Source organism: Phaethon aethereus (genome assembly GCF_964289735.1).
Source record: "Phaethon aethereus genome assembly, chromosome: 7".
NCBI lineage: Eukaryota > Metazoa > Chordata > Aves > Phaethontiformes > Phaethontidae > Phaethon > Phaethon aethereus.
In genome coordinates, this window is record NC_138583.1 from 1,666,350 (window position 1) to 1,680,675 (window position 14,326).

The 14,326-nt window shown below is 43.0% G+C and overlaps 1 protein-coding gene across 1 annotated transcript; it reads left to right on the forward strand.

Annotated features, from left to right (window-relative positions):
- Nucleotides 1-368: 368 nt before the first annotated feature.
- On the forward strand, nucleotides 369-13,359 carry SGMS1 (sphingomyelin synthase 1; the record flags this gene model as incomplete). The annotated part of the gene is made up of 5 exons (XM_082002108.1): nucleotides 369-997; nucleotides 6,344-6,461; nucleotides 9,825-9,978; nucleotides 10,698-10,864; nucleotides 13,180-13,359. Exons 1-5 carry the CDS (start codon nucleotides 375-377, stop codon nucleotides 13,357-13,359), a joined length of 1,242 nt encoding a protein of 413 aa, XP_081858234.1. The 5' UTR covers nucleotides 369-374.
- Nucleotides 13,360-14,326: the final 967 nt, after the last annotated feature.

Sequence of the window (14,326 nt, forward strand, 5' to 3'; positions counted from 1 at the left end):
GACAGTGCTATGTGTACAAGGCTAGAGCTCAAATCAGTCTTTTCCATGCCAGAGTCTAGCTGTTCTTTTGCAGTCATTTTGTCTTTAAACATGAACTGCAAGCTACTGGTAAATGCTATCCTAATGACTGCTTTTGGGTTTTTGTCCTCCCTAGGAAGAAGAATGCCAAGTCGAATATGAAGTGAACCGTTTCCTATGCTAGCCACAGCGCCTGGGTGCTCGTATCGGATTGTTAGCGACAGGGACTTGCCTCTTACCAAACTGCTTCCTCGGACAAGATGAAGCCACGGAGGAGCTTTCCGACGCGCTGGAGTCGCAGTGACTGCTGCCCAATTTAAAATCGATGTCAGACTGTGCCTGGGCTGCCTGGCGAGATGAAAGAAGTGGTGTTGTGGTCGCCCGAGGAGGTGACGAATTGGCTAACGGAAAATGCTGTGCCCGAGTATTGTGAGCCATTGAAGAGCTTCACCGGGCAGGATTTGATCAACCTCACAGAGGAGGATTTTAAGAAGACACCTCTCTCCCGGGTGTCTTCCGACAGCGGACAGCGGCTATTGCACATGATTGAAACTTTAAAAATGGCTCACCACATCGAGGCTCACAAAAACGGGCACATCAACGGGCATATCCGCGTCAGCGTGAGCAACACCACGCGTGAGAATGGCTTTAGCAGTAAAATGAAGCTGAACGGGATGCCAAATGGGTATAAGAAGGAGATGATAAAGATCCCCATGCCAGAGCCAGAGCGCTCACAGTATCCTATGGAATGGGGCAAGACTTTCCTGGCTTTTATTTATGCACTTCTTTGTTTCATCTTTACCACAGTGACTATCTCAGTCGTTCATGAACGAGTGCCTCCCAAGGAGGTGCAGCCTCCCCTACCAGATGCATTTTTTGATCGCTTTGATCGGGTGCAATGGGCTTTTTCTATTTGTGAAATCAACGGCATGATCCTTGTAGGACTGTGGTTTGTTCAGTGGCTGCTCTTAAAATACAAGTAAGTAAAACCTTTTGAAAACAGAGTGCTCGGGTATACTTCTGACAGCTTTTGGAGGTCAGATGCTGGTTTGCATCTAAATAAAATGAAGCTGCTTTTGATCTGTCTGATTTTGGTTTCCCGAACTGAAATAGAGAATCAGGCCGTAGGCAAACGGCAGTTTATGTGGGCTGTGTGTGCGAAAGGGAGAAGTTCAGTCCAACTGCTACCTAAGAAACTAAGAAACAGCCCTGGTCTTGTTTGCCTGCACAGTTAACTTGAACCTTTTTCGTCTGTGAAAAGCCGTGAATTGGATGTAATGATGTTGTTAACTCAGTTGACTGTCCTGTCTGTTTAGAGGGAGCACAGCTCACACTGTTATGAACAGAGCTGTGAACCAACTTGGGACTGATTAGTGTCTCTGTAGGTTGCCTGATGTAAAGACCTACCCTAAGATTATGATGCTCTTGGGACAAAGCCAACAGGCAGTGATTTAGCCCGTGCACCTAAACGGTGCTGTGTGAAAAAGTGTTGAAGTAACGTTTTCTGTTTGACATTGGATGGGACAGGTAATGTCAAACACAAAGTATGTCAAAAGCTGATCACAAAATATGCAAATGCATAGATATGCAATGAATTTGCAAGGTCTTAGTGGTTGTCTGCCTCCTTGCTCATACTGGTCAGAATTGCAAGGGTGAATTTGCCTGCCAGTGGAACTGCTTACCCTCTACAGAGTATGTGCGGATGCTTAATTTAAGGTATTTATAGCGCCGTAAATCCACACCTTGTGCTGCCGTACCACGAGCGTCTGATAAAAATCCCTTGTGCTGCCATGGCTGTGAATGAAGTGTTCAAAGTCAAGTGGCTGTAAGCAGTATGAGATGGCATATCACCTTTCCTTTCAAAAACCAGGCACAAGCATGTCCCCACAGCTGCCCAGCCCAAAGAGGGTCTCCTCTTCTCCTCTGCTAACAGAGGTACAACACCTCATTCTTTACCTGTTCACTGACTCTGTTTTTGTGACTCCTATGTGGGAAACTGAGGAGGGAATGTAATTTGTGCCCCATCATATGAAATGCAAGATCCTTCGGTTCACAGGACTTTGTAATGACCTTAAAATTACATATTTCCCTTTTTAAAAGAAATGAAAACAGAGGCAAATGTATCAGTCACCCTTATAATGGAGAAAAACTTGAAAACTTAAATGTAAGCATGTGGTTCACCAGCTTTGTAAGGTACAGGTGGCTTGAAAAGGGAGAATTGCTAATCCTGGGGCAGGATAGCCTTGTGGCTTGAAAAGGGAGAATTGCTAATCCTGGGGCAGGATAGCCTTGTGCAACACAGCTGTGGATTTCCATAGGAATGTGACAAATGTTTAAGTAATCCACAAGACTGAGATGATGGTTTAGTCATCTTTGCTGCTTTATACTACTTAATATGTACCAGGTAAAATTTCAAAACCGTTGTACACTTTAACAGAGGTGGTGTTCCTTAAAGGAAAGTTTCTAGAATGGTTGATTTATTGTTATTATAGGACTGTAAAAAACTGTGGAATTGATTTTTTTTTTTTTTTTTTTAATGTGCGCGTATGTACAGGAGGAAGGATTTACCTCAGCTTAGTCTCTTATTTTGTTTATAGCTGTAAGCTTCAGTATCACTCTTACATTGGTGTTACCCACTGCACTCCTGCTCCTTTCCCCACTGCTCCAGCTGCCTATGGTGAACGTGGGGAACCGTTAACTTCCTTGGGGTCTCTGAACATAAATGTTGTGCAAAATCAAGGGAAGCACTTAGAGAAGGTGACATGGGATTGCTCTCAAGAATGGGGTGTCAGGTTAGTAGTGCAGTATGAGGGATCAAACACCCTGTGATGGAGCTGAACAGAGTCTTTAAATTAAGAAGCGCAGAATCCATAAGGTCCTTGGAGATTTCAAAGCGGTGCAACATGGGTTGCCTTGATAATAAAATATGTTGGTATTGTTGATAGATGTGACAATCCCCACCCTCCCCCCCCATTCCCCCCACCTCATCCCTGTTTGCTTTGATGTGTTCTTTTTTGCTTGTTTTAGAAGGGCTGTTTCTAGTGTTAGGGGAAGATGTCAAGGAGTTGCAGAGCTTTCCATTCCCAGCATCAGCCCTGGAATAGCTGGTCAGCGTGTGTACTGGTCACATAATCTTTGGAGTCCAAAAGTTTTCTTTTATGTCAATGGGCAGAGGTGTCGAAGTCCAAGAGGACTTTGATAAGCAGCAGAAAGGGAAGAACTGGAGAGGTGCTCATGGGAACAGGAGCCCAGTGAGGTGGCTTTATCTGGAGGACCTCATTCTTACCTCTTTAGATGGTGAACCACTAAGTGCTGTAAGTAGAGCTGAATCACCTTTGTGGCGTGGGTTATCACGTCCCATTGAAACTTAAATCAAGAACAGAGAGAGGGTATTAAGCCAGCTAGACCTTCCTCACTTCTCTAACCTCTGATGCTGTCAGGGATAGCCATTGCCACACTCCGTTTGAGATCTGAAGATAAGACAGTGAAGCCAGGTGACTGTTGGTCAGGATGAGATCTACTCAGCTGACAGAGATACCATTCACAGATGCCTCCAAGTACAAGCTCAGGGTCACCAGTGAACCAGCAGCATTGTTACCCGTGAGCTGAATTGCAGCCATTGGCTGGGTTAAACCTTTGACCGAAGGAAGAAGCTTCATAGTTTCAGACTTTTTGAAACACTTTTCTTTGCCAAGCAGTGGAATTCCTATTGCTTATCCGATCAGATCCATTATTTGCCAATAACCTGATTTCATCCAAGCTGAGCCTGCTGTTCTTCTGAGCAAAGAAGGACGATAGAGATGTGTCGTTCATGATACTGATCACTCAGGTCTTCCTTGTTTAGTCCAGGGATTGCATGATGATGTTGAATAGGACCTACATGTTGTCTTTGTTGGACTGCAAAGTTGGGGCCGATACAGAAGAGGGTGTTGGGTGTGTGTGTCCAGCTAGCCACAGTGCAGGCTTTCCCTTGGCCCTTGTTACTCCTTTCTTGCCTGAAAACTAATTTTACCTTCAGGTAGAGACTGGAGTTTCTGGCTGGCTTCAGGGCAAGGCACTAGATTTGGTGCCAGGAAATCAGTGACAGCTTTCTTTGACCATCCATACAGAATGCCATCCATGGTGCTGGGTTGGTTTCTCACCAGAAAGCAGGAGCAGGGTGGGTGTGCAGGTCTTGGCTGGGGACTCCGGGCTGCCAAAGCCTTTTTCCACAGACACTGCGGGGAGCTTGAGGAGTCCAGGCGAGCTGCTGAGACAGAATTAACTTCTCTGGGAAGCATTTCCAGTTGTTTCGGGAGAAGTACAATGCTGGTTTCTGGCCATGCTTGACATCTGTTTCAGCCTGCACACTCATAGGATTGAAAAAGCAGCGTTCTCACTACCCACGTTAGGTGAGGTCTGCATTGTTGTAATAAAAGTTGTCCTGGCCAGTAATAAGCTTAGAGGTTGCACTTGCTAAATGGCTTGTAGTCACACATGCACACACACAAATCCTTTTGAGAAGGCAAAATATGAGGCTTTTTACATGTTGGGGTTTTTTTTTTTATATTACAGCGCACAGCACTTTGATACAGACTTTCCCAAGCTAAAATATGCTAAATCCAGCTAAACCAAGTAGGTTTGTGGGTAATTTTAATTGAAAAAAAAGTTCAGTGCTCGATAAAACACTGCTGCTTCTTTGGTCTCTTGACTTAGTCTTTAATCCCCAACTCCCTTGTTTGTCTTTATACCAGGTTATAAAGAAAAGCAAGTTCATGTCTGGTTATAAAGCCAGGCATAAGTGTGAGATCTTTATTGGATCACCCTTCCAAGAGAAAAATACACCATACAAAACACAGAGGAAAACCACTTCCCCAATGGCATGGTGCTGTCCAGTCATAAATTTCAGTCCAGAGAGCTACATTAATAATTTTTAAGTCCCAGCTTTGTCCATGTTTACAGTAGGAGGGGAAAGAAAAAAAAAATTAAATACTGTGTTTCAAAAGCAGTGACCTCTCAAGTGCAAAATGCATTTACACTGCAATAGTTGAAGCTTTTCTGATAAATTAAGACACTCAAGTTGTTATTGATCTGGCACTGCAAAGTCATACTCCTCTGAGAGTGAAGCACTACAGTTTAATAACTCTGCCAAAAGCTATTAAAAATAAAAAAGATGGCCAGTTTTGAGCTTCGAAAGAGCTCGGCTTGGTAGAGGTATTTTTTTTTTTAAAGTGAGTGCTTCAAAGTAGCAACAAATGAATGCCAGAACTTGCAGCTTGTGTTGTAACCCTTGTATTCCCCAAATGATCATAACTGTAAGTAACAGCGATTTAAAATCGGCTGAAACCAACAGGGTCTGTAACCAGCAGGACGCAAAGGCTTGATGTGGTTACGGTCACGGACTGCTGTAACCGGATTTGCCCTTGATTTGCCGTTGCAACGCTCGCTCTGTGCTGAGCTCTGTGCGAGCTCAGGCAGAGGTTGCTCCCGTCCTGATGGATGTGCCAGGAGGGGTTTAATTGTCGTAGCTCTTTCCTTGCGATGTTGTTAGCTGGTGTGTAGCGGTGAAACTCAACGGGCCAGCTTTGGGGCTGGCTGTTGCTCCTGAGTCGAAGCTGCAGCTCTTTACCCCATGTGCTCTGGCTGGTTTTGCAGAACTGCGTCACGGTACCCCAAAATTGCGTTTGCCCTCTCTGCGTCCGTCAGTGACTCGCTGGCAGCCCTTAGTGAATGGGAGCTGCTTGCCTTGAGAGTGGCTTCCCGTGAAAACACCCTCTCCTGTAGCCAGCGCAGCTCTAAATTTGTATTTCAGATGTGAATTGCTTCCTCTGTAATGTTGCCCAGGAAAGATGTGTTCTCACTTGTTTGGGGCATACAAGCTATTTTTTCTCCAGCAGCCCTTTGTAATTACTAAATGTGTGTGTCAGCTGAAATAAACTTACACCTTTTCATCTTACAGTGAAAATATTGTAACTTCGTCCCCTGCCTTGAATAGAAAATCAGTGACCGCTCAAAGCTAATGGAGGGGTGTGGGGCATGAAGTCCCTTTTAATGTCTTCAACACTAAATCTGCACAGGCTTTTGTATTGTAATCCTTGTATTTCCTGTAATCACCTTAGTGGGTAGTAATGTTCGTTGAGTTGCTTTTGTCCTTCTGACCTGTAAAGCGTGGGAATATTTGTAAAATAATTCAGTATTCTCAGGTGTAAGCTGATACTGTCATGAGTTTCAAAAGCATGGAGAAGAGAACAGCTGGTAGTTTTTGTTGTTTACCTTTGCGTATTCTGTTTCCAGTGAGTGACCTCCTTATTTTTTTCCTCTTTTCTTTTTTCCTTTTTTCTTCTAGGTCTATAATTAGCAGAAGATTTTTCTGTATAGTTGGCACACTATACCTGTATCGGTGTATTACAATGTATGTGACTACACTCCCAGTACCTGGCATGCATTTCAAGTGTTCTCCGAAGGTAAACTTCTTCTGGCTGCCTTTCTGTATTTTAATCTGTATGTTTTCCCCTTGTCCTGCTGTTACCAAAACTGTGAGTAACACTTTCTCAATAATTGTTACTAATTTGAAAATACCAGTTTGGCATGATGGGGACGTGCTTCTGCAGATCATCAGCTTCCCTCTCAGTGAAGGTGTTGACGGTTGCTTTGGGGCAGCGCAGGCATTCCCACCCTTGTCAAAGCGTTAATCTACGCAATTTCTGTAGGATTTTCAACTAATTCGCACAATCAGCATTTTTCTGTCCCCACCAAAGCAGTTGAAGGTGTGCAACCTGCGGAGGTGCCATGTGTGACTCATTTATTTCTAAATAATTCGGCATGTCAAATCCAAGTATGATTTGTATTTGAAAGTGCCCCAAAGAGACTTTTCTAAGGCTGGTGGAACTCTGTCTCCTTTGAAGCCATTTGTCCCTGCATATATTTTTGCAATTGTGTTAGCACAAGGACTTGCCACCTCCTCCCCCGTCTAGCACTTTTGTTGTGCTGAGGAATAAAACGTGGCTTGTGAACGCCGTGGCTGAAACCAAGCTACTGAGACCAAGGTCCTCAGGCAAGACCCGTTGTGGTCAGCCTTGAAGGGTAATCTGCGTGCTTGGGGTGAAGGTGGGACGGGGTGGTGGTGTTGCATCCATCTCATATCACACAAGCACTGGTGTAAGCATGGTCCTTACTGCGAGGTGCTGTTGTGGTAGGGAAATGCAGTCTAACACAGACTGGACTTCTACGGTAGGGAACAACGTGCATATATTAGACACAAGTGCTCTTTCTCCATAGAGGTTCATCTCTGCCCCTCCTGGGGTTGTTTGTGCTATAGCTTGATTCAAGCAGGAGAAAGGAGGGGAAAAAAGTAAATTCTGTGAAATATCTACTGCGCGCATAGTTCAATGGCTTTGTGTGCACAACCATAAATTAGATGACAGGTAGTAAAATCACTGATTTTCAGGTAGTAAAATCCTGATTTGACTTGGTACGTGTGCTGTCGCTGTTGTGGTAAGGATTGCTGGTACATACAAAGCCAAAACGCTTCACTGCCCCAGGGAAATAAAGCCCACAAATACACTACACTGGTTGTTTGACAAGGCAGAGCATTTGCCAAGCCGCGTGTGGCTTTGAGGGACCGAGGTCTTTTGTAAAGAGAAGCGAGTGGGAGAGGAGTCAACATTGTATTTGCTCAGTCTAAAAAAGAAAGAACACAGGTATTTATGGACCTAAGTGAGTACATTTGCTATTTGTGGAAATTTACAGCACTGGCAAGGCTGTCTCATTACTCAAGTAAAGACAAGCCTCTGTAGTGCTATTCTATTGCCCCGATAAGACTGAGGATTAGCTGGGCTTTTCTGAAAGCTGTAAATATACTGGTGGGAAAAGAATAACCTCTCAACACCTTACCGAGTTATATACGATTGTGAAGAGTGGGCTTTGGGGAGTATTTTAATGTTTTGTAAGGAACTGTTAGCAGGAAATGTTTAATTGCGGCAAAGACCCTTGTTTAAATCTGTCAGCAATTAATAACTTCCACTTCTTAAAGCAAGACTGAGCTTTAAAAGAAAAGAAAAACATGCCTATAATGGCCAGCCAGGGGGATCTTTGTTTCCTTCTGACTGTTACATGCTTAGCATGGATTTTAAAACTTCATAAAATGAGGTAAGGATGCAGTACACGTGGAGTTGCATTCATTGATCTGTTAGTCCTGCTTCCCGTTGGGTCCCAGAGGTGCTCAGTACATCCTGGTTGTGCCTATCCCACGGCGTATGTTTTCTTTGTGGATTTTTTTAACATTTGGGCTTGCTTTAGAGCTGGGAGCAGCAAAAGCAAAGTCTTGGGATAGTGCCAGCTGCCTGTCGGTCATCTTGGAGGAGGGATAGGGGCGTTCTCACCAGAAAAACTGGGTTTCCTTCAGTTTGTCTTTGATTCATGGGTTGGAGGTGGGTCAGAGCAAATCCATCAGGTGTGGAGGAACGTCCCTGTTGCTCGCATGGATTGTGTGAGTTAAAGCCAGCGCAGAACTTTGGCACCGTGCTCTGACAAGCACCATCTATGTTACTTTTGAAATGTGAAGTAGAAAGAAACCATTTTGAAGGCTTCCCAAGGCAGAGCGGTGGGAGGCCTTGGGATTTGGAGTGGGATACTCTCTTGTGTGCGTTGAATCTGGGTTTCGGCAGCTGGACGCACAGCTTGGGCAATTCGTCCTGTTTTCTGTCGGATTATCATCTGTAGGGCCTGTGCTGTTACGAACAAGATGAATTCAATTAAGCTTGATTTATTTTAGAGTGTATTGCCTCTTGAACAGAAGGAAAAACAGATGTTTAGAGAGCATGACAAAATTCAAGCTATAGCTGGAAATATTTTTAATTCCTTTTTATTGGTGAAGATGGATTTTTGAGACTGTGTTACAGAAGCTGTAGGTTTTCCAAGAGTCATTATTCTGAACCTCACTGTATATATGTGAGGTTTTTATATAAATATATATATGTATGCGTATATATATATGCCCATTGTATGTGCCAGCGCAAGAATATAATGAATAAAGAGATCTGAACCCATTATCTCTGCTTGAAGATTCCCACTAAAAATAATTTTCCAGCACAGCCACGAACATTAGCAAAGGCTGCCAACAAGACCTGGGAGAAAGATTACATCTTTACATGGTAGCAGCAATAAGTACTTATAAATAACATAGAAAAGAATTCTTGTTCACGTACTTATTTTACTGTATGTGTAGCTCTCTGAGCATAGCCACTGACAGGAGTTTAACAGCTTTTGGACCAGTTTTTTTGCTTTGCTATTATACTGAAAAGATGCCATGTCTTTCATTGCAGGTGGGAGTGACCCGATGTAAAGGGGTTTTACACACATAAATATACACACACAAATATGTGTGTAAACAAAATTGCCTTTGTTCTGTGCCTTTTCAATCTATATTGTGAGCATAGGAAAAAAAAAAGTAGTCCTTTGTGAGATTGTATTTATAGGTGAATTATAATAATTGCCTTGATTTTTCATGCATTGAATACTTCCAATAAAATAATCTTTTAGACAAATGGATGGAGGTGCATACGTTCTGTGCTCACATGAAGACTAGCTAAAATAGATGCAAAGCATCAATAGAAAAATAAACTCTTGTCTCATTTTCAGTCTTTTTTCCTCTAGATATGTGCTGCTAGCTTTTGGGAAAGGCTGTGGATTTACTGATTGATCTCGTGTATCAAAGCAAAAAGAGAGAATAACTGAAAGACAAAGTTGCTGGCTATCACCATTGCTTTAAACTCTGAAAGGCTGGCGCTGATATTTTACTGTGCTTTTGTGTTTTACTCTTCCACCAGCTTTTTGGAGACTGGGAATCTCATCTGCGAAGGATAATGAAATTGATTGCTGGCGGAGGATTGTCCATCACAGGATCCCACAACATGTGCGGCGACTATCTGTACAGTGGTCACACCGTCATATTAACTCTTACATACTTATTTATCAAAGAGTGTAAGTTCCTTACTGTTCATGTGGAATTTCCTGTTGTATAATTCCTTGCTAATTGAAGAATTATTGTTGTGCTCATCAGTAAATACAAGTAAAAATGCATGCTGTCTCAGTTAAAAATAATAAAACAAAGGCATATGGCTTACTGAGAAAGAAAACTTTGGAGACAAAACACTTTACCATGTAGATGTCTGAATTAAGCATTTTATTTTAAAAATAATTGTTTAGAATATAATTGAAACCTTCATTCCACCCTGCCTGATGAATGGTATTTCAACTATGTGTCTCCTAGTCTAGAGAGAGGTGAATGGCATGCTAAATGCAAGATAGCTCATTTTGCAAGAATCAGGCCTTAATGTATGCACTTGTCTTTTATGAAAGGCAATAGGAATGGATTGCCATCTGTCTAGAATCAATACTGAAATACAAATCAGTTAATTTTACTGACCAGGGTATATTATAAGTATTGGGCTATGTTTCTCAAAGATTTCATAACCTTTCTATTTTCCAGGGGTCCGATTACCCCTGAGTACAATTTTAAGTTACGCCTTAAGAGAATGATACTTTATTTTGTCATCTTGGCATTCCTGCTCTTAATCTTAATGCAGGCGTTGCGCTACCCACCCAGCATTGCAGTCCGCGTCCTCTCCTGATTACAGCAATAGTCTTGCATGCCGATAACATTACGCTTTGAAATAATCGCTGCTTGTGCTTCTTTCCAGATTCCCCACGGCGACTCTGGTGGTATCACTGGCTTTGCTGGGCACTCAGCATAGTTGGGATGTTTTGCATCCTCCTTGCTCATGACCACTACACTGTGGACGTGGTGGTGGCTTACTACATCACTACAAGACTTTTCTGGTGGTATCACACAATGGCCAACCAGCAAGTGAGTTTCTCCCACTCTTTGGATCCACGTGGCTCCGCTTGCCATAGCATGGTGGTGGGCAAATACCCACATTTGCCTTGAGCCTTTCTGCAGGAGCAGGAGCAGACTCGCCCGTGTCTTGTGGAGCAACCCTCTCTGCCCCCTCATATTGGGTTTGCAGGAAAGAGGTGTCATCGATTGGGTTCATCTTGCATCTTGACTGCAAAAAATATCCGAAGGTTTACCCACAGGCAGGCAGGCCTCTGCTTCCGCTGTGTAACCTCAGTTTTTGAAGTCCTTCTGAATTTGGGCTAATTGGCCAGCTTTGTGATAGCAGAGCAAACCATTTAGATGTGGTGGGGTTTTTTGCCTTGATGGTTTTGGGGTTTTTTTGGTTGAAAGCCAACTGGATTTTCCTCGTTTTCTGTGGCTTGTGCCCTTTAGTTACATGACAGGTCTCTTGAAGACTAGTATAAGGCCTCACTAAAAATGAACCAGTTTTTCAGTGTTTCCAAGTGGTGGTAAGTTCCCCTGACCAAGGGAAATGTTTTTGTTTTGGAGGATAGTGGAGCAGAGAACAGGTTGCTCCTGTCCTAAGGCCCGTGTCTGGGAAGGCGTGAAAAATGGGGTGATGAGGGAGATACTGAGAAAGAGGAGCTGCTTAGAAGGAGACAGCACACGATGGGAGATAGCGAAGCATGGTTTGTAATACTTACCAGAGAGCAGCAGTAAATGATTCAAAGGTCAAACAGAGAAGTCTAAATGACGTCTCATGTCATTCTTCTTGTTCTTACTTTCCTGCTAGTGAACTAGATCAATACGAGATGAACTTACAACCCTGAGGAATGTGAGAGAAAATGTGCAAGTTTGTTGTGTGTGGGAAAGACCTAGTGAGTTAAGAGAAACTTACTCTTAGGTCTGTAACAGCAAATGAGTGTCCAAATATTTTCTGTGTAACGTGGAGAAAGATATTTTGCTTATCTGTTGCATGTGACTCCAGTTAATTGTGTTTAAGAAAGACCTAGTATGGTGATAGGAAATTAGTTAATATCGTGATAGTACAGATTTTTAGATGATATCAAGATCTTCTAGCTATAATATCATTATTCCAGTGGTGCTACTTGAAGCAATACACCACAGTCAAGCCCTCTGGTACTTCTTTACCACCAAATGCCTAATTGCAAATAACGCACTTTGGTGTTCGGTTGGTTTGGGAACCACTGTGTTCGATAGCAATCTGTGCCCAGACTTTGTAACTGTTGTCGTTCGGCACCAGGCTGACTTCCACACTTCAAATTTGCTCCTGGGTTCTGTCAAAATGACGGTGCTGAGTGACCATGCTTCCAAGCTGGAAGCTACTGAAGTCAGTCTTGCCTTGAGTGCTAACGAGGTCCTGAAGTAAGCCCTTTGCCTTATTGTATTGTAATGTACCTGCTTTGCTGCATGATGTGACTCAGAAGATGGCTCAACATTGCTTCCCTAAGCTGCTAGGATACTGGGAAATACCAGTCTCTGGATCCTTACCTGAGCACACGTTGGTGTACTAGTCTCTCCTTTCTGTTGCTGCTCCATGTGCAGAGGGCTGTGGCTTGTGTCAGACCTCAGAATTAAAAGCAAAAGCCCACTAGGGCTAAAGTGGATTTATTTTACACACGAGTTTATGACATGGAAAGAAAGCTTAGCATACACGCCCCGTGCTTGCGCTTTCCAGTGGGCTGATACAAGGCTTTCCTGCGCTGGCATTGAAAATGTGCAGCAGGGTGGTTGGATGACTCCCTCGGCGCCTGCCCACTCCTTGTGTCTCAGCTGTGGCTTGCTCATAGCTAGGAGAAGCAAAAGGGCGGGTGGGGATGGTCTGAGAGCATGTGGAGGGCAGGGCAGGGTTCGTTACCTCCTCTGGATGGGTTGAGGCATGCCTTTATCATTGCTCTGTAGGCACGCAGCCGGGCTCCAAAACGATTCTTGAGCTACGTGTAACTTCAGAGATATTATGGAAATAGCTGTGCTTTGAGGTGGGTTTTTTTCATTCCCAAATGAGAGACTGATCTTTTTGGCCAGTCATTCTTTTCTGTGGGACCATTGAACAGCTGAGGCCTTGGAAATGGGGGTGAGTCTCACTCGGGAGCAACATTTGGTGTGCTCAGGGAGGCTATGGAAAAGCAGCTTGGCTCCTCTTGATCTTTGTCCATGCAGATCTGTTTGGGAGGTGTTTCTAGACTGAGAGATTTTTGGAAGCAGCTGTAAGCGAGGCGCCACTGATGAATGGTAGCAAATGACGCGCAATGAAGTCATGAGAGTAAGTGACGTTCTCTTTTTTTCTGATTATCTTTGTGCAGGTGCTAAAAGAAGCTTCCCAAACTAACCTCCTTGCAAGGGTCTGGTGGTACAAGCCCTTCCAGTACTTTGAAAAGAATGTCCAAGGAATCGTACCTCGTTCCTACCACTGGCCCTTCCCCTGGCCGGTGCTGCACCGGGGCAGGCAGGTGAAATACAGCCGCCTGGTGAATGACACATAACAGCGTGTCAACGGACAAAGTGGGGGGGAAAGGACCTGTCCCAAGTGCTAAGAACTCCGTACGAGAAGATGCCATAAAGAAAATCAACCGCTCCCTAACCCTTTCTTCTAACAGTTCCCTTGACTTAACCTGTTCAGTTACCTGGTAAGCACTGTGATCTTTTTTTCTCTCCAAAGGATCTGCGTTGGACAACAATAAAGAAAATTTAACTTATCATGCACTGTTATACATTTCTTGTTAATAGATTTGGGATTTACATTTACCCATCACCATGTTCCTTTGTATATGATGCGACAGCATAAATGAAAGCTTTTATATCATAAGTTCTGCTCTTTCCAGTCACGTCTGGGAATAAAGCATATTATTTTCTTGGGAAAACATACTTTTCATATCTCTTGCCCCAAAGATTGGGCTGTAAGCCATTTTCTAGCAAATGACTATATGAAGGTTTCTAAATACCTGCCTTGGGTAAAATCAAGAAATCTTTCTACCTGTTGCACCGCGCTACGAATAAGAGGATAGACGCAGGAAGGTTTGGTAATCTTGATTTTGTAGAATCTGCAGTGACTGTGTCAAAAAGTGGAAAAAAAAAAAAAAAAGAAAAAAAAAAGAAAAAAAAGTTGTAAAGTGATTTTCTAAGTATTTCCTAACTTTATTTTTCAAAATGTGTATGAAAATTAAATTTAAAAAAGATTTTTACATGTCAGAGAATAGAGAGTTAAAATTTAAAGAAAATGCTTCTTGGGAGAGAGAGATTTGTCTATGTTTCTAGTGCCTTTCTTGTCTTGATTGTATGGTCAGTAGGCAGTCTTAAATGTTTTTATTTAAAATAAAGTATTCCATGAAAACAGAATTATATATACTGTATAATTACTAATTTTTGCATTTATAGCTAAATTAAACTGGAAATTTGCTTATAATGTTGAAATTGCCATGTGTAGGGGAAAAAAAAACCCACATAAAAAGG